This window comes from Pristiophorus japonicus, chromosome 24 (assembly GCF_044704955.1).
Source record: "Pristiophorus japonicus isolate sPriJap1 chromosome 24, sPriJap1.hap1, whole genome shotgun sequence".
Classification (NCBI taxonomy): Eukaryota; Metazoa; Chordata; class Chondrichthyes; family Pristiophoridae; genus Pristiophorus; species Pristiophorus japonicus.
The window spans coordinates 35,735,793-35,755,689 of record NC_092000.1 but is presented as its reverse complement, the minus strand read 5'-3'; the positions used below and the strand labels follow the sequence as shown (position 1 = coordinate 35,755,689).

At 47.2% G+C, this 19,897-nt stretch overlaps 1 protein-coding gene across 7 annotated transcripts in view; it reads right to left on the bottom strand.

Annotated features, from left to right (window-relative positions):
- The window catches only part of LOC139238000 (EVI5-like protein), a 425,899-nt gene that overhangs the window by 257,725 nt on the left and 148,277 nt on the right, over positions 1 to 19,897 (bottom strand). For all 7 annotated transcript variants that reach the window (XM_070867399.1, XM_070867393.1, XM_070867395.1 and 4 more), the window contains exons 9-10: positions 18,329 to 18,426; positions 15,118 to 15,178 (exon numbers count right to left, since the gene is read on the bottom strand). In XM_070867399.1, coding sequence (XP_070723500.1) covers positions 15,118 to 15,178; positions 18,329 to 18,426 — 159 coding nt within the window. The remainder of the gene's footprint in view (positions 1 to 15,117; positions 15,179 to 18,328; positions 18,427 to 19,897) is intronic.

Here is a 19,897-nt window from a genome sequence, read left to right as displayed (position 1 = left end):
AGTTTAGGCAGTGAAAACTTACTCCAAACTAACTTAGAATGGAGTAAGTGAAGATTTTTGTACGTTCGAAAAAACCTTGTCGACACTTTAGAAAATCAGGCGTAGGTTACAAAAAAGGCATAGGGAATGGGAGGGTGGGGGGGTGAGGGCTAGGGTTTAAAGGGAAGTTTACAAACATTAAACACTTCAGTTTTACAAATAAAGAACCATCAATAATAAATGATAAATACATCAGTAAATCAACCAATAAAAAAAAATTAATAAAAAATAAATTAAAAAAAAATAAATAAATAAAAATGTTTCTACTTACCGACTGCAGCACCGGGAGCCCTCCAACAGCGTGCTGGGACAGCCCCCCCAGTGTGTCTGTCAGTGTCTCTATCGCTCTGTCTGTCTGTGTGTGTGTTTGTTTCTGACAGAGAGGGGGGCGGGAGGGGGCGGGAAGAGTTGGAGGGGGCGGGAAGAGTTGGAGGGGGCGGGAAGAGTTGGAGGGGGCGGGAAGAGTTGGAGGGGGCGGGAAGAGTTGGAGGGGGCGGGAAGAGTTGGAGGGGGCGGGAAGAGTTGGAGGGGGCGGGAAGAGTTGGAGGGGGCGGGAAGAGTTGGAGGGGGAGGGAAGAGTTGGAGGGGGAGGGAAGAGTTGGAGGGGGAGGGAAGAGTTGGAGGGGGAGGGAAGAGTTGGAGGGGGAGGGAAGAGTTGGAGGGGGAGGGAAGAGTTGGAGGGGGAGGGAAGAGTTGGAGGGGGAGGGAAGAGTTGGAGGGGGAGGGAAGAGTTGGAGGGGGAGGGAAGAGTTGGAGGGGGAGGGAAGAGTTGGAGGGGGAGGGAAGAGTTGGAGGGGGAGGGAAGAGTTGGAGGGGGAGGGAAGAGTTGGAGGGGGAGGGAAGAGTTGGAGGGGGAGGGAAGAGTTGGAGGGGGAGGGAAGAGTTGGAGGGGGAGGGAAGAGTTGGAGGGGGAGGGAAGAGTTGGAGGGGGAGGGAAGAGTTGGAGGGGGAGGGAAGAGTTGGAGGGGGAGGGAAGAGTTGGAGGGGGAGGGAAGAGTTGGAGGGGGAGGGAAGAGTTGGAGGGGGAGGGAAGAGTTGGAGGGGGAGGGAAGAGTTGGAGGGGGAGGGAAGAGTTGGAGGGGGAGGGAAGAGTTGGAGGGGGAGGGAAGAGTTGGAGGGGGAGGGAAGAGTTGGAGGGGGAGGGAAGAGTTGGAGGGGGAGGGAAGAGTTGGAGGGGGGAGGGAAGAGTTGGAGGGGGGAGGGAAGAGTTGGAGGGGGGAGGGAAGAGTTGGAGGGGGGAGGGAAGGGTTGGAGGGGGGAGGGAAGGGTTGGAGGGGGGAGGGAAGAGTTGGAGGGGGGGGAGGGAAGAGTTGGAGGGGGGGGAGGGAAGAGTTGGAGGGGGGGGAGGGAAGAGTTGGAGGGGGGGGGGAGAGGGAGGGAGTGGGCGGCAGAGATGATGTTATGGAGGATGGAGAGGATGATGGTTGGAAGGTCAGCTCGATGCTGAACGGGACGCTAGAGTTGTGAACAGTCTGTTTCAGCCCAAGATAGTGGCCAGTGAAGATGATGGGAGTGTGTGGTGGGAGCCGAAGATGATGGCTTCGGTCTTCACATCCCACAATGTAAACAGGGTGAATATTGGAGCACTCATCTGCAGAAGCCAAACACGAAGTTACTCAGCTGGTCATCACCAAAAATGGAGAGAGAAGGGATATCCACACGAGTAGTCACTGCACAGCTGAGGTTTACAGTTACAGTTTGTTTGGAGAGACAGCTTGCATGAGGACACAAAGGACAATTACTCGCATGTGGCAATAACAAATTCAGATGGTGTACGACAAACTGGTCTCCTCAAATCGACTCCAGAACATAATACTGATCCAAGAATAGATATCTCTTGCTAGTCACTCAGGCACAGAACTCCTGGGTAATTTCAATAGCAGAATCTTCAGCAACTGACACAAAGTCAATGCCAAATCACTGTTCGAGTTACGAGCACACTTTCCAGTCTAAACTCTTGTGTGAACTGTGTTTTTGCCATTTCATTCAGCAGTGCTAAACAAGTCAGAAAATAGTAAAATCAGCAGCAGAGATCAGCAAAAGATCTGGCATTAATCTGCAGTGTACAGAAACCTTGGCCCAAGTAGGCCATCCCTCAGATAAACCAGCTCTCAGCTAGAATACTAGTCAGAATTCAGAATTAAACTCCGTTATGTTTTTAAATGGGTGGCACCTACAATCAGATTGACAGACAAAACACCACCAACGCTCTTCTCAATCTTCCTCGCGGCAATGCTTCATCTCACCTTTAACAAGCTCCCCACTGGAGTGGAGTTAATCTGCAGGACAAGCGGGAAATTCTTCAACCTCTGTTTCCTCCAGTCCAGATCCAAGGTTATTCCAACTGGTCATTGAATTACAGTATGCAGACAATGCTCGTGTTTGTACACACTCAGAGGCCGAACTCCAAACCATTGTTGACACCTTCACTGAAGTGTACAAGAGTGTGGGCCTTACAATAAACATCCATAAGACAAAGGTTCTCTACCAACCTTCACCCACCACAGTACTGCTCCCCGATTATCAAGATCCATGACGAGACCTCGGACAATGTGGACCACTTCCCATACCTTGGGAGCCCACTATCAGCAAGGACAGACATCGATGACGAAGTCCAACCTTCAGTGTGCCAGTGCATTCTTCGGTCACCTGAGCGAGAGAGTGTTCCAAGACCAGGATCTCAAATCCGGCACCAAGCTTATGGTCTACAGAGCAATAGTAATGCCCGCTTTCCGATATGTTTCAGAGACATAGAAAATAGGTGCAGGAGTAGGCCATTCGGCCCTTCGAGCCTGCACCGCCATTCAATAAGATCATGGCTGATCATTCACCTCAGTATCCCTTTCCTGTTTTCTCTCCATATCCCTTGATCGCTTTAGTCGTAAGAACCATATCGAACTCCGTCTTGAATATATCTAACGAACTGGCTTCACCAACGTTCTGCGGTAGAGAATTCCACAGGTTGACAACTCTGAGTGAAGAAGTTTCTCCTCATCTCGGTCCTAAATGGCTTACCCCTTATCCTTAGACTGTGACCCCTGGTTCTGGACTTCCCCGACACCGGGAACATTCTTCCTGCATCTAACCTGTCCAGTTCCGTCAGAATAGTATATGTTTCTATGAGATCCCCTCTCATTCTTCTAAACTTCAGTGAATAAAGGCCCATTCGATCCAGTCTCTCCTCATATGTCAGTCCTGCCATCCCGGGAATCAGTCTGGTGAACCTTCGCTGCATTCCCTCAATAGCAAGAATGTCCTTCCTCAGATTAGGAGACCAAAACTGAACACAATATTCCAGGTGAGGCCTCACCAAGGCCCTGTACAACTACAGTAAGACCTCCCTGCTCCTATACTCAAATCCTCTCGCTATGAAGGCCAACATGCCACTTGTCTTCTTCACCACCTGCTGTACCTGCATGCCAACTTTCAATGACTGATGTACCATGACACTCAGGTCTCGTTGCACCTCCCCTTTTCCTAATCTGCCGCCATTCAGATAATATTCTGCCTTCATGTTTTTGCCATGAAAGTATATACCCTCACATTATACTGCATCTGCCATGCATTTTCCCAGTCACCTAACCTGACCAAGTCACCCTGCAGCCTCTTGGCATCCTCCTCACAGCTCACACCACCATCCTGCTTAGTGTCATCTGCAAACTTGGAGATATTACACTCAATTCCATCATCTAAATCATTGATGTATATTGTAAATGGCTGGGGTCCCAGCACTGAGCCCTGCAGCACCCCACTAGTCACTGCCTGCTATTCTGAGAAGGATCTGTTTACCCCGACTCTCTGCTTCCTGTCTGCCAACCAGTTCTCTATCCACGTCAATACATTACCCCCAATATCATGTGCTTTAATTTTGCACACTAATCTCGTGTGGGACCTTGTCAAAAGCCTTTTGAAAGTCCAAATACACCACATCCACTAGTTCTCCCTTGTCCACTCTACTAGTTACATCCTCAAAAAATTCTAGAAGATTTGTCAAGCATGATTTCCCTTTCATAAATCCATGCTGACTTGGACCAATCCTGCCATTACTTTCCAAATGCGCTGCTATTACATCTTTAATAATTGATTCCAACATTTTCCCCACGACTGATGTCAGGCTAACCAGTCTATAATTACCCGTTTTCTCTCCCCCCGTTTTTAAAAAGTGGTGTTACATTAGCTATAGGAACTGATCCAGAGTTGATAGACTGTTGGAAAATGATCACCAATGCATCCACTATTTCTAGGGCCACTTCCTTAAGTACTCTGGGATGCAGACGATCAGGCCCTGGGGATTTATCGACCTTCAATCCCATCAATTTCCCCAATACAAATTCCTGACTAATAAGGATTTCCTTTCGTTCCTCCTTCTCACGAGACTCTCGGTCCCCTAATATTTCCGGAAGGTTATACGTGTCTTCCTTCGTGAAGACAGAACCAAAGTATTTGTTCAATTGGTCTGCCATTTCCTTGTTCCCCATTATAAATTCACCTGATTCTGACTGCAAGGGACCTATGTTTGTCTTTACTAATCTTTTTCTCTTCACATATCTATAGAAGCTTTTGCAGTGAGTTTTTATGTTCCCAGCAAGCTTCCTCTCATACTCTATTTTCCACCTCCTAATTAAACCCTTTGTCCTCTGCTGAATTTTAAATTTCTCCCAGTCCTCAGGTTTGCTGCTTTTTCTGGCCAATTTATATGCCTCTTCCTTGGATTTAACACTATCCCTAATTTCCCTTGTTAGCCACGGTTGATCCACCTTCCTTCCCAGTTTTGTTTTTACTCCAGGCAGGAATGTACAATTGTTGAAGTTCATCCATGTGATCTTTAAATGTTTGCCATTGTATATCCACCGTTAACCCTATAAGTATCATTCGCCAGTCTATTCCAGCCAATTCACGTCTCATACCATTGAAGTTACCTTTCCTTAAGTTCAGGACCCTAGTTTCTGAATTGACAAAGAATTCTACCATATTATGGTCACTCTTCCCCAAGGGGCCTCGCACAACAAGATTGCTAATTAGTCCTTTCTCATTACACATCACCCAGTCTAGGATGGCCAGCCCTCTAGTTGACTCCTTGACATATTGGTCTAGAAAACCATCCCTAATACACTCCAGGAAATCCTCCTCCACCATATTGCTACCAGTTTGGTTAGCCCAATCATTATGTAAATTAAAGCCGCCCATGATAACTGCTGTACCTTTATTGCACGCATCCCTAATTTCTTGTTTGATGCTGTTCCCAACCTCTCTATTACTGTTTTACTGTTTGGTGGTCTGTACACAACTCCCACGAGTGTTTTCTGCCCTTTGGTATTCTGCAGCTCTACTCATATAGATTCCACATATCCAAGCTAATGTCCTTCCTTACTATTGCGTTAATTTCCTCTTTAACCAACGCTACTCCACCTCCTTTTCCTTTCGGTCTATCCTTCCTGAATGTTGAATACCCCTGGATGTTGAGTTCCAGGCCTTGGTCACCCTGGAGCCATGTCTCCGTAATGTCAATTATATCATATTCGTTAATAGCTGCCTGCGCAGTTAATTCGTCCACCTTATTACGAATACTCCTCACATTGAGGCACAGAGCCTTCAGGCTTGTCTTTTCAACACACTTTGTCCTTTTAGAATTTTGCAATCTATATTAACGACTTGGATGAAGGGACCGAGTATTGCAGCCTAATTTGCTGATGATACAAAGATAGGTGGGAAAGTAAGTTGTGAGGAGGACAGAGTCTGCAAAGGGATATAGATAGGTTAAGTGAGTGGGCAAGAATTTGTCAGATGGAGTATAATGTGGGAAAATGTGAGGTCATCCACTTTGATAGGAAGAACAGAAAAGCAAAATATTATTTAAATGGAGAAACACTACAGAATGCTGCAGTACAGAGGGATCTGGGTATCCTCGTACATTAAACACAAAAGGTTAGCATGCAGGTACAGCAAGTAATTAGAAAGATAAATGGAAAGTTGGCCTTTATTACAAGGGGGATAGAGTATAAAAGTCTTGCTACAACTGTGCAGGACGTTGGTGATTCTGAAGAGGCTTGACAGGGTAGATGCTGAGAGGATGTTTCTCCTCGTGGGGGCATCTAGAACTAAGGGGCATAATTTCAGAATACGGGTTTGCACAGTTAAGATGGAGATGAGGAGGAATTTATTCTGTGAGGCAGACTGGTTGGGTTGGGTGCTCTTTACCTTTCCGTCATTGTTCATAGGTTTATATGTAACCTTTAGGGCTGCTGACCGAGGGCCGTGCGGCTCTTTGGCAGCCGGCGTGGACACGATGGGCCAAAATGACCACCTTCTGCGCTGTAAATTTCTATGTTTCTATAAATCAAACTTTACCAAGTTACCACTTAAATATATCAAGGAAGATATTTTAACGCAAAAAATTTCTTGAAAATTACATTTATAACGCTGCCCGACTGCGCAGGTTTATGGCAGATTTTGCGTTCGGTGATATGCAAACGTGTTTGATTGGAAACTCGTGGGGCGGGGGGAAAAACACTTCAAAACGGGTGCAATTTCCGCCAGAATCGCCGATTATGCCTGAAGCTGAATCTCTACACCCTATTAAATTTATTCCAAGTTCAAAAGAGCAATTAAAATCTGTTCAATGACATCATTGTAATCAATGTTTCTCACACAGCAAGATGGGACAAGTGCTGGACGCCTTTCCCAAAGACAAGTGGAAACTCACTTCTAGTCATGTTTGACTCCAGACATCGGCTGGTACCCACCACATAGCCAACAAGCCAGGAAAGGTGCAGTGGAATATGTGGGAATTCACACTGAAGGAGAATTAATTCCCATCCGTAGGAAATCAACTGCCAGCTTGCAATGGCTTTATCCAACTGAGCAAAAAATATTCCGAGTTCAACCATGGATCTGCGCTGTTAACTCAGCCGAGCGAAGCGAGGGCCCCCAATGCGTGTGTGTCAGAGAGGGAGACATGGGCCAGGTTCATACTCCCAATCGCTACCTAACCCCATCATTATGAATTGTGCATAAATGAGTATTAGGGGAGGATGGGCCAGGCTTAGTTTTAATGCCCCTCTCTTCTCCCATTCCAACTAAACAACTTGCATTTATATAGCCCAACGAATTTCACAGGAGCATTCTCAAACCAAATTTGTCAGAGCCACATAAGCAGATTAGGGCAGATGACCAAAAGCTTGGTCAAAGAGGCAAGTCTTAAAGGAAGAAAGATAGGTAGAGAAGGGGAGAGGGTCTTTGCAGCTAAAGTCACGTCCACCAATAGTGGATTGATTAAAATTGAGAATGCTCAAGAGGCCAGAACAGATGTCTAGGATTGTCAGGCTGGAGGAGGATTGAGATAGGGAGAAACGAGGCCATGGAGGGATTTGAAAACAAGGATAAGAGTTTTCAAATCAAGGTGTTGCTTAACTGGGAGCGAGTTAGGATACGGGCAGCAGACCTCTGGATGACAAGTTTATGGAGGGTGGAAGATGGGAGCTGGCCAGGAGTGCGCTGGATTAGTCAAGTGTAGAGGCAACAAAGGCATGGATGAGGGTTTCAGCAGATGAGCTGAGACAGAAGAGGAATCGGGTGATGTTACTGATGTGGAAACAGGCGATCTTAGTGATGGCACGGCTATGTGGTCGGAAGCTCATCTTGGGGTCAAATACAACACCAAGGTTACGAACAGTCGGGTTCAGCCTCAGAGAGGGGTGGGGAAGAGAGAAGAAGAGAGGGGGGGAAAGAGAGAAGAAGAGAGAGGGGGGGGAAAGAGAGAAGAAGAGAGAGGGGGGGGAAAGAGAGAAGAAGAGAGAGGGGGGGGAAAGAGAGAAGAAGAGAGAGGGGGGGGGAAAAGAGAAGAAGAGAGAGGGGGGGGAAAGAGAGAAGAAGAGAGAGGGGGGGGGAAAAGAGAAGAAGAGAGGGGGGGGAAAGAGAGGAGAAGAGAGGGGGGGGAAGAGAGAGAAGAGGAGAGGGGGGGGAAGAGAGAGAAGAGGAGAGGGGGGGGAAAGAGAGGAGAAGAGAGGGGGGGAAAGAGAGGAGAAGAGAGGGGGGGGAAAGAGAGGAGAAGAGAGGGGGGGGCGAGGAGAAGAGAGGGGGGGCGAGGAGAAGAGAGGGGGGGCGAGGAGAAGAGAGGGGGGGGCGAGGAGAAGAGAGGGGGCGAGGAGAAGAGAGGGGGGCGAGGAGAAGAGATGGGGGGCGAGGAGAAGAGAGGGGGGGGCGAGGAGAAGAGAGGGGGGGCGAGGAGAAGAGAGGGGGGGCGAGGAGAAGAGAGGGGGGGCGAGGAGAAGAGAGGGGGGGCGAGGAGAAGAGAGGGGGGGCGAGGAGAAGAGAGGGGGGGCGAGGAGAAGAGAGGGGGGGCGAGGAGAAGAGGGGGCGAGGAGAAGAGAGGGGGGGCGAGGAGAAGAGAGGGGGGGCGAGGAGAAGAGAGGGGGGGCGAGGAGAAGAGAGGGGGGGCGAGGAGAAGAGAGGGGGGGCGAGGAGAAGAGAGGGGGGGCGAGGAGAAGAGAGGGGGGGCGAGGAGAAGAGAGGGGGGGCGAGGAGAAGAGAGGGGGGGCGAGGGGAAGAGAGGGGGGGCGAGGGGAAGAGAGGGGGGGCGAGGAGAAGAGAGGGGGGGCGAGGAGAAGAGAGGGGGGGCGAGGAGAAGAGAGGGGGGGCGAGGAGAAGAGAGGGGGGGCGAGGAGAAGAGAGGGGGGGCGAGGAGAAGAGAGGGGGGGCGAGGAGAAGAGAGGGGGGGCGAGGAGAAGAGAGGGGGGGCGAGGAGAAGAGAGGGGGGGCGAGGAGAAGAGAGGGGGGGCGAGGAGAAGAGAGGGGGGGCGAGGAGAAGAGAGGGGGGGCGAGGAGAAGAGAGGGGGGCGAGGAGAAGAGAGGGGGGGCGAGGAGAAGAGAGGGGGGGCGAGGAGAAGAGAGGGGGGGCGAGGAGAAGAGAGGGGGGGCGAGGAGAAGAGAGGGGGGGCGAGGAGAAGAGAGGGGGGGCGAGGAGAAGAGAGGGGGGCGAGGAGAAGAGAGGGGGGGCGAGGAGAAGAGAGGGGGGGCGAGGAGAAGAGAGGGGGGGCGAGGAGAAGAGAGGGGGGGCGAGGAGAAGAGAGGGGGGGCGAGGAGAAGAGAGGGGGGGCGAGGAGAAGAGAGGGGGGGCGAGGAGAAGAGAGGGGGGGCGAGGAGAAGAGAGGGGGGCGAGGAGAAGAGAGGGGGGGCGAGGAGAAGAGAGGGGGGGCGAGGAAAGAGAGGGGGGGCGAGGAGAAGAGAGGGGGGGCGAGGAAGAGAGGGGGGCGAGGAGAAGAGAGGGGGGGCGAGGAGAAGAGAGGGGGGGCGAGGAGAAGAGAGGGGGGCGAGGAGAAGAGAGGGGGGCGAGGAGAAGAGAGGGGGGGCGAGGAGAAGAGAGGGGGGCGAGGAGAAGAGAGGGGGGCGAGGAGAAGAGAGGGGGGCGAGGAGAAGAGAGGGGGGCGAGGAGAAGAGAGGGGGGCGAGGAGAAGAGAGGGGGGCGAGGAGAAGAGAGGGGGGCGAGGAGAAGAGAGGGGGGCGAGGAGAAGAGAGGGGGGCGAGGAGAAGAGAGGGGGGCGAGGAGGAAGAGAGGGGGCGAGGAGAAGAGAGGGGGGCGAGGAGAAGAGAGGGGGGGCGAGGAGAAGAGAGTGGGGGCGGGGGGGAGTAGAAGAGAGGGGGGGTGGGGGGGGAGTAGAAGAGAGGGGGGGTGGGGGGGAGTAGGAGAGGGGGGGGGGAGTAGAAGAGAGAGGGGGGGGGGGAGAGAGGGGGGGGGGGAAGAGAGAGAAAGAGAGAGAAAGAGAGATCGGGCTGGCAAAGCACTCGGGGCTGGGGGAGGGGAGCTGGACCGGCATCAGCAAGGTGCTCGGGTCGGGTAGGGAAGCAGACCGGCAAGCCCTTCGGCCAGGGCTAGGAGCGTGGATCGGCACCAGCATCGGAATGCGGGGGGGGGGGCGGATTTTAATAATTGGAGATAAGTTGCTGCAATATATTTTACCGTGTTTTTAAGTTGATGCAATGTGTTTTCATGTGTTACAAGCTGGCTGTATATTTGACTTTCCAGCCTCAGCTCGCATCGTGTCCCTGGTTACCGTGGCAACCCGATCTTTTTGGCGCAGATCAAGGCCTCAACCCCAAAACTAAAGGACAAGTTAGGCTGCACAAAAATGAAGAAATCCAATGGGGAAACTTCGAACTTTTTTGGGGGCGTAGTTGGGCCCCAAATAAACAAGCGTTACTCTTCCAAGTACGCCAAAAAAAAAGCTTTGGGGGAAATTGAGCCCATAAAAAGAATGGCACCAGGTGAATGCAGTTTCACCCAGGTGGAGAGGCTTTGGAGAAGGATGGAGTGGTCAACCGTGTCAAATAGGATGGTGAGAAACCATTCAAATTGATGTGCAGGATACAAAAATATTTTTTGTTTACTGGCCCAGGGCCAATACGAATGACAGGACGACATGAATAAACTTGCAGAATGGGCATATAATTGGCAAATGAAGTTCAACACCGATAAATGTGAGGTATTACATTTTGGTAGGAAGAATAGGGAGGTCACTTATTACTTGGAGGATGAGAGTCTGGGTGGGGTTGAGGAACAAAGGGATCTCGGCGTACAAATACACAAATCACCCAGCTTAGCAAGGCCATAAAAATAGCAAACCAAACACTGGTTTATTTCTAGAGGGATAGAATTGAAAAGTAGGGAAGTCATGCTAAACCTGTATCGAACCTTGGTTAGAGCACACAGAGTACTGCATACAGTTCTGTTCGTCTTGTTTTATAAAGAATATAGAGGCACTGCAGAGGGTGCAGAGAAGATTTACAAGGATTATACCAGAAATGCGAGGGTGTACATAATCAAGAAAGGATGAACAGGCTGAGGGGTGATCTTTAAAATTAGGAAAGATTTTGAGAGAGTGGATACAGAGAGAGTGTTTCCACGTGGGGAAAAGCAAAACTAGAGGCCATCAATATAAGATAGTCACTAAGAAATCCTATAGGGAATTCAGAAAAAAGTTTTTTTACCCATAAAGTGGTAAGAATAGAAACATAGAAATTTACAGCGCAGGAGGCCGCCATTTCGGCCCATCGTGTCCGCGGCGGTTGACAAAGAGCCGCACGGCCCTTGGTCAGCAGCCCTAAAGATTACATATAAATCTATGAACAATGACGGAAAAGCAAAGAGCACCCAGCCCAACCAGTCCTCCTCACACAACTGTGACACCCTTTATTCTGAAACATTCTACATTCCACCCCAACCGGAGTCATGTGATCTCCTGGGAGAGGCAAAAAACAGATTAAAAACCCAGGCCAATTTCGGGGGAAAAAATCTGGGAAAATTCCTCTCCGACCCATCCAGGCAATCAAAACTAGTCCAGATCACCACCCTGGTCGTATTCTATTTCCTGTAGTACTTACCATTATATCTGCTCCGTCCAACAAATGGTCATCCAGTCTAATCCCAATTACCAGCTCTATGTCTGTAACCCTGCAGGTTACTGCACTTTAGTGCCCAGCCAACCATCTCTTAAATATGGTGAGGGTTTCTGCATCCACCACTCTTCCACGCAGCGAGTTCCAGATTCCCACAGCCCTCTGCACAAAGAAGCCCCTCTCAAATCCTTTCTAAACCTTCCACAAACCACATTGAATTTATGCCCCCTCGTAATAGACCCCTCCACCAATGGAAATAGACCCTTACTATCCACTTTGTCCAGGCCCCTCAATATTTTGTACACCTCAATGAGGTCTCCTCTCAACTTCCTCTGCTCCAATGAGAACAAACCCAGCCTATCCAATCTGTCCTCATAACTAAGATTCTCCATTCCAGGCAGCATCCTAGTAAATCTCCTCTGCACCCTCTCTAGTGCAATCACATCCTTCCTATAATATGGCGACCAGAACTGCACGCAGTACTCCAGCTGTGGCCTAATCAAAGTATTGTACAATTTAAGTATAACCTCCCTGCTCTTATATTCTATTCCTCGGCCAATAAAGGCAAGCATTCTGTATGCCTTCTTAACCACCTTATGCACCTGGCCTGCTACTTTCAGGGATCTGTGGACAAGCACTCCAAGGTGGAACTCGCTACCACGGGGAGTGGTTGAAGCAAATATATAGATGCAGTTAAGGGGAGGCTGTATAAGCATATGAGGAAGAAGGGAATTGAGGGCTACACTGATAGATTTAGATGAAGAAAGATGGGAGGAGGCTTGAGTGGAGCATAAACGCCGGCATGGACTGGTTGGGCCGAATGGTCTGTTTCTGTGCCGTATATCCGATGTAATCCTATGTAATGATCTGCACATGATTTGTACGAAATTATTTCAATAAAGAATTTCCATCGTTTCCCTGGAGATAGCTTCTTTACATTAACTGACAGCAGGAATAAAAGCCTTCAGTAGCACTCGACCACACTGAAGGTTGACCCTACTTATATGAAGCGTCTTTGCACGATTACCTTTCTATCATCAGCACGCAAGAGATGCAGAAGTGATCTTGTAGGAAATTGCCCAAGCTCTCCAGAGAGGAGTTGGGAAAGCGGTGAAGCATGGGTTGGTTTCTTATAGTGGACTTGTGTATTTAAACTCAGTCTCAATGACTTGTATGCACCAGGCAGCTGTGAGCTCAGTACATCACACCGCTGTGGGTTCATCCTGTGGAGAGTCACCATCACTCCAGTGCCCTCATAATGAGGGTACATGCTGTGTAATGTTAGTGCTTCAATGATTCTCTTTGTCTGTGCTAAGTTTGACCATAGTCCCTTTGACAACAATAACCCCGGTGAGTCTATAGAGCCTGTGCACCTGCCGGGCTTCCTACTGATTCTGTGGCACCATCCACTAACTTGGAGCTTAAATGAGATTCCATCATTACAAGAGTCTTGTATTTGACGATCAAAAAAAGGTTAAATAGACCATTTCCAGAGAGGTGATGGATTACAATTCTTTTCAATTACGGAAAAAAACATTGTATATTATGAAATCCTACCATAGGAAAATTACATTAATTATTTCAGATCAGGAAGTGTTCTCAACAACTATTAGTCACAGCATGGAAAAGGACCATCAACCAGTGCAACAGGGTGGCCTGTGAGCAACAAATCCCAGAGACTATGATACGTATGGCAATTGGTGGCTCAAACCATTGTACCAGCTGGACAAATTATACCAACTGTAGTTTAAAGTACTTCCATTCCACAAATTAAACGCTGCAGTACAGACATCGTTCGGGGAAAGAGATCAACTCAACAATATACACCATTACACTTTGATTAATACCCAAGGGCAGAGGACACTAATGGACACATACCGCAATGGCAAAGGAGGCCCAGATGGTTCAGGTTTGTTGCACCGTTGCAACATATAACTTCATGTAGGAAGGTGGACCCTCTGATGGTCCAAGGTAGAGCAGGCTCACATTTCTGCTGTTCTAAACTGTCCCGTTTCCAAACCATAGCTATTGTTTTTCCTCTAACTATTAAAAGCCACCTTTAGATGGGACGGTGATGGTGAGCTTCCGAGCACTGTAGGAAGCAGTGTCAGCCGTGGCTCAGTGGGTAGCACTATCATCTGAGTCAGAAGGTTGTGGGTTCAAGTCCCACTCCAGAGACCTGAGCACAAAAATCTAGGCCAACATTCCGGCAGTACTGTTTTTCAGTTGAGACGTTAAACCGAGGCCCTGCCTGCTCTGAGGTGGATATAAATGATCCTATGGTACTTTTTCCAAAGGAGCTACCCCCGGTGTCCTGACCAATATTTTTCTCTCAATCAACATTACTAAAACACATTATCTGGTCATTATATCATTGCTTGTTTGTGGGATCTTCCTGTGTGTAAATTGGTTGTCACATTTCCTAAATTATAACAGTGACTATGCTCCAAAAGTACTTAATTGGCTGTAAAGTGCTTTGAGACATCCGGTGGTTGTGAAAGGCGCTATATAAATCCAAGACTGTCTTTCTTTTGCAACAGTGACAAAAATACAGAAAGTACTTCATTAGCTGTAAACGCAAGTCTTTCTTTCTTTATTATTTTCATATGGACTGATCTCAATGTGTTCAATTGGAAAGGTCATTAATCAGAGGTCAGGTACTGCCCTACTAGGAGGAAGGGCTCAAGAACCCTACACCACTCATACACCTCCTGGTGCTGGTTATAAAAAGGGTTCTGCAAGAGAGCTGTGCACATACAAGGAGATACTCGAGAATGTCACACTTATGGATTTTATGGCCATGTTACCATAGAGCTTGTGTAATTTATATCAAAATTATAGTCAAATTTGACCCAGAAAGGATCAAAATCCTTACAGCCGCCAAAGGCTAAGGGTTGGAAGGTAATCTTTAAGGTCAGGATCTGAGGAAAGGCTGATGAAAAAAATATTTAGCTTGCTAACAGGAACAGTGTGGCAACTTTAATTTTTGCTCCAGTACAGGGAGTGGTACTGAATTAAGGTGAAGTATGGTGAGATTTACTACTAATGTTATTCTACTTGTTCGCTTGACAATTGTAAAACAATCCAGTTTGTTCATTTTCGTTTGGCTTCAACTCATTAAAGTGTTAATCAGACCTCTGTTCAGAAACTTGAGAATCACCCGTGGAGGCAAGTGCGAAATGATGGCATCCCGTTCAGCTAATGAAGACCCCTTGAGTCACGCTATTGTTTGACTAGATACTGTGCAGTAAAAGGTGAACTGCTCATTGTAGGGCATGTGGGGCCCACTCACAGGAAGAGATCAGTGACACTGACCCAAGAGAATGCTGAGTGCAAACATGAATTTGTCACACTGGGGAAAAGAAAAAAAGATAACCTGCTCCCTCCCAAAATAATGTACTTTAATGTCAAACACAAATTATATCCCTGCAAATCTTCATCAACAGTATATTCCTGCCCTATTATTATGTTTACGCAAACAACACTTAATGATCTCACTGGATTGCCAGTAATTATACAGGCTCTTATGTTTAAAAAAAAAATACAAGCAGCAAGTTAATCAGCAGAAAATTAACCCCACTTGCAATCATAAAATTGTAATTTTTAATGCAATTACACATTTCTATCAGCAAAATAATGTGTGGAGCTCAGATTGTCCGATACAGATATTGTATTGTGAAAACTTACTTTAATTTCTATCTGTTCCTCCATCTCTTTGTTTTTGATTGTAGTGTATTCCTTTTCAAGTCTGTGGGACAAAAGAGTCACAACAGAACCCCGAAATAAACACGCATTTTTCTCTGATGGGATTACAGCCTCCTAGCCCTCCCCAGCCCACTTCCACTTCCCTACCCAGAATTTGAATCAAGCCAAGGTTCCGCCACCTCCTTCCTGGGAACAAAAGTACCCGTCACAAAACTGCCCCTAAACTCAGAACCACGAGGTCAACAGGGAAATGGCAGTCACTCTGCAATTAGAAATTGTAAGAGTTACAAGATTACTTTTGATTTTTATCTGCCAATTCACATCTCAGCACTAGGCATTGGTTCCCAGCTGCGGTGCAGTCCCACACACACAAGTCACACTCACCAAAGTGTCCATTATTCACAGTGAGCCAAGTTAGTTAATGCCAGTAGTGTAAGCAGTCAGTGGTGTCTATCTATCGGATTATTCTGCACACTGATGCAGGGTATGGGCCACCTGGTACATAGTTCCACTCCCAGCACTGACCAGCACCTTCAGGAGTAATTCTATTGAAGTGCACAACCAAAGGGATCCTGCAGTACTTGCACTAACAAAAAGATTTATATTACTCAACTAACAGAATAAGCAAATCAGTGTAATTTCTGAACAAAGGACTTTTGGTCCCATATCTGTGGATGTAAAATCTATTTCCAAAACTATCGATGTCACAACTAAGCCCATTAAAGACCTTGATCCTGAATCTAAAAGGCTTCCCATCACCTTTCCCAAATTCTGGACACTATACAAGAAAGAAAACTTATCCGATTAATGATTCCCTGACTTCCAGCGTGTCGCAACCTTTGTCTATTAACATTCTATTAACGCTGATACAGTGAGAGCTAGGACTTTCCTCGGCCGTTCCTTCAAAGCTCCTAATGCTCCTACAATAGACTCGGCATCCACTCTACATCCTCAAAGTCTTGAATTACTCTCCCCTTGGGTGGCCCAAGGCAATGCATCTCTCCCTCCTGATGGCTTCCCATTTGCCCTGTCCTGGTAGCCCAAGATAATTCATCCGCTCCCCCAATTTCCCATCCCTCTGCTGACCCAGGGTGATTCACAGCCTCTCCTGATGAAGGCATCTCCAAGTTCCCCTGCAAGTCACAAACCATCCTAACTTGGAAGTATATCACCATTCCTTCATTGTCACTGAGTCACAATCCTGGAACTCCCTCCCTAACAGCACTGTGGGAGCACCTTCACCACACTGACTGCAGCGGTTCAAAAAGGCGGCTCATCACCACCTTCTCAAGGACAGTTAGGGATGGGCAATAAATGCTGGCCTTGCCAGCGACACCCACATCCCATGAACAAATTTTTTAAAAAACAGACTTTCACTTGACCGCCAGAATGAGATTGGGAGCAATGGCTTGAAAATAAAAAGCTGTGACCGATTGCTGAAATTGTGCCCCAAACGGAAGAATTAGGAGGAACTGTTTAAATTTATAAGGAATTTCAATTGCAGTTTAGACTCAAAATGAGTAATACATGAGCAACATGATTTTAAAAAATGACAAATGAATAAAATTTCCAACATAATTCTGAAAATGTAGTTCAGCAGCAGCAAGCTCTAATCCCACTGAGTTTGACAGTAACATCAATCAGTTAGCTTCACTCAAAGGCTGGGAGGAGCAAGAGGGTTGGGGGAGAGAAGGGAGTGTAGGCAGGAGGGAAGGGGAATGAATGTAGGAAGGCAAGAGAGGTGCCTCAAAGCACACGACAATGGAATGCTCTGTGGCAGGTGCAAGAGAAATTAAATTGGAGTTTCTATCCCAAATACTGTCCTTATTGGAAATGATTGGAGGGTTGCATCATTCCATATTCACTAACAGCTATTAGTTGCTATCCAATTCATGTGGGATGCTGCTGTTTCTATGGTTACCAGCAGATGCACTGCATGCATGTACCTCAACACTACTACTTAACAGAAATGGCAATCTATAGTTCTACTACCAACCGTTGTCTCTTTAGACCCCTCCCTCCAAGTGCCAGGAGTTCAAGCACTTCTTGTCTGCTCAGCTGCCTCTGCCATTTCCTGACTTTCCCCCTGCCCACCACACCAACCTCAACCTCCACCCCCATGCCTGAACTTGAATCTTTCTCTAGTTTCTCTCTTATCTTCCCAGATGCACTCATCAAGCCCATCTTGCCCATCAGCTCCACCTCCTGGTGTTAACACTATTCCCGCTAAACTGCTGACCACCCAAACTTTCCTCCCTGGCTCTCATGCTAGCTGATATTATAAACTGTCCCTTCCCCTCTCTTTCAAATGTGCAGTGATCACTCGCCTCTTCAAAAAAAACTCCCTTCTTGATCCCTCTGCCCTTGTAAACTAACCCCCTTTCCTCTCCAAACAAGAGATGGATCTAGTTATATATTTTTCATGGCACACTGAAGGCAAAGGAAAACAGAACAAAACTACTGTGAATTGGATCAAATTAACATAGTGATCAAGAAAATATATTAAAAGGAGTCCATATCAATGTCGGTGTCATCTGAAAGCCTGAAACGAGCTCACTGGTTTCTAACCAGATTTCCTTCTCTATAGAATCCATGCACAATCTTCAGTGATGCAAACACAACATGTACACACAGCAGCTAAGATTTACTGCTCACAGTTGTCCTTCACTACTCCAAACTTTAGTCACCAAGACCCACATTTTTACAAGGCTAGACTGGTCTAGACAGAGTTTCCACCTCTGCTCTCCTTCTTCCCAAGTTCCAAAATGAATCACGCTCATCCTTGCTCATCATAGAATTAGCATATATTTTAGCTGAAGCTGATAAGGAAGGAAAATGCAAAGTTGTTAGAAATCCTACTGCATAACTGACAATTTGTGGAAAAACTGACCCAATAATAGGATCTATGGTCCTACAGGGAGAATTCTCATCATCTTGGTTCACTCTTGCTCAGGGTCAGGTCAGAAATTCAAACCCCATTCCAGGACCCGAGAACATAACCTAGGCTGACATTGTGGGAAGTGCATCTTTCATGCAAGACATTCAAACAAGAACCCATCAGCCAGCTCAGATGAATGAAGATCAGGAAGCTCTCCCAGTGTCCTGGTCGGCATTCATCCCGCAACCAACCCCACTAAAAACAAACGCTGGTGGATGTGCTGGGAAGCAAAGGCTCAGTTTACGTGTTACATACTTCTTCATTTTCTTTGGGTTGTACTTGACCTGGTAGGCCTTCATGATCAGTTTGTCAGGACAGCTGTCAAACTGCTGGGGGATCACCTTCTGAAAATGCTGCAAGGAGGAAAAACAAAGAGCAAACATCAGAGAGTCACTTCTGTATATGGGACTATGGACAATGTGACTGGCTACAGAGGAAACACACCGCGTTCCTGCAATAACTTGGCCTGCAATTGTCTAGTAAGACAAAGAACATGAACATATTTGAGCTCAAGTTTAACTATTATGATGGGGATCATGGCGAACTTATCTAAGTAGATGACATGACAGAGGAAGGTGAATTTATTTAGGAACCGTTTGGAACTGCTGATCCCAGCATCCCTTGGCTTATTCCGGAGGGGATGGGGGTGGGGGGGGCATGAAGTAAATTGAAACATCTAACAGAAGCCCCGCTGATCACCACCGATTCCTACAGGAAAAGGCTCGTGGATTTCAGGCAGGGACAGCACCATGCTCAGCTGTGATGATGGGCGGGGGAGGGCAGGTGGGGGAGGAGACAGCAAGGGGAAGCGGGGTTAGAACCATGAAGATGTCTGAGACGGGTGGGGACACAGTCTCCGACTTGCAGGATATTGGAGATTGTCACCTGTGCTCTTTTGAATAACGTTGAATTTTCCATACTCGTTTAGCTTCACTTCCATACTTTGTATTTCAGTTTTCTCTGTACATCTCTTTTAAAACCTCATTTTTGCTCTACCCTCACTAGTTATCCATGGAAGCCCTGCCTTTTACTTGTCCCCTTTATTCTTATTCGGAATGTATTTTAACTGCACCTTAATCATCTTGCTTTTAAATATCTTACTGCTGGTCTGCCATTTGATCTGTAATTTTTCCAACCAATTAATCTGGAATGTTTGTTGGAGGGCCCAGTATTAGTGTGACTGGCCTTCAATATGCTCCGAAGACTATCACAGGGGACAAGACAGCTCAAGCCGACACATGCCTGTCACACCATGCCAGACCAAGTGAACCATCGCTGAATCATATTGAAATTGTCAGACTGACCATTAAGGGGAATCAGTTCAAGCAGAAAATTGGCAAAGCTCAGTGGAAGAGTATGATTAAGCAGCATTAGCAGTCGGCAAATTTAAAAACTAGCATCTTTGCAAGTAAAGGAATCATTAACACCCTTTTTAGAACAAGAGTAGGATTTCTCAGGCCTGCAGCATTTGGCCGAGGCTCAACACTCAGAATATTTCCATGAAGCTGGAATGGTTGATCTGGCAGTTACTGCAGCTGTTTGTTTGAACACTCAACAGGATACTGTAGTGCACAAGAGCTGATGACGCTTTGTTTTTGAAGCCCGTTATATGTATCTTGTATATAATTGTCACTTATCTGGGATAAAGGTATGCAAGCTGTTATTTTACTCTCGATGGTGGCCGCAAGTGCTCTTTGCTTTCACTCGCTGTTCTCCAATTCCGCTTTCTTTAAACATTAAGTTATAGTAAAGGACATCAGTGTTAATGCAAAGAAGTTTTCTGCTATTTGTTCGATCTCATTCAAACAAAAATGATGCGCTAGT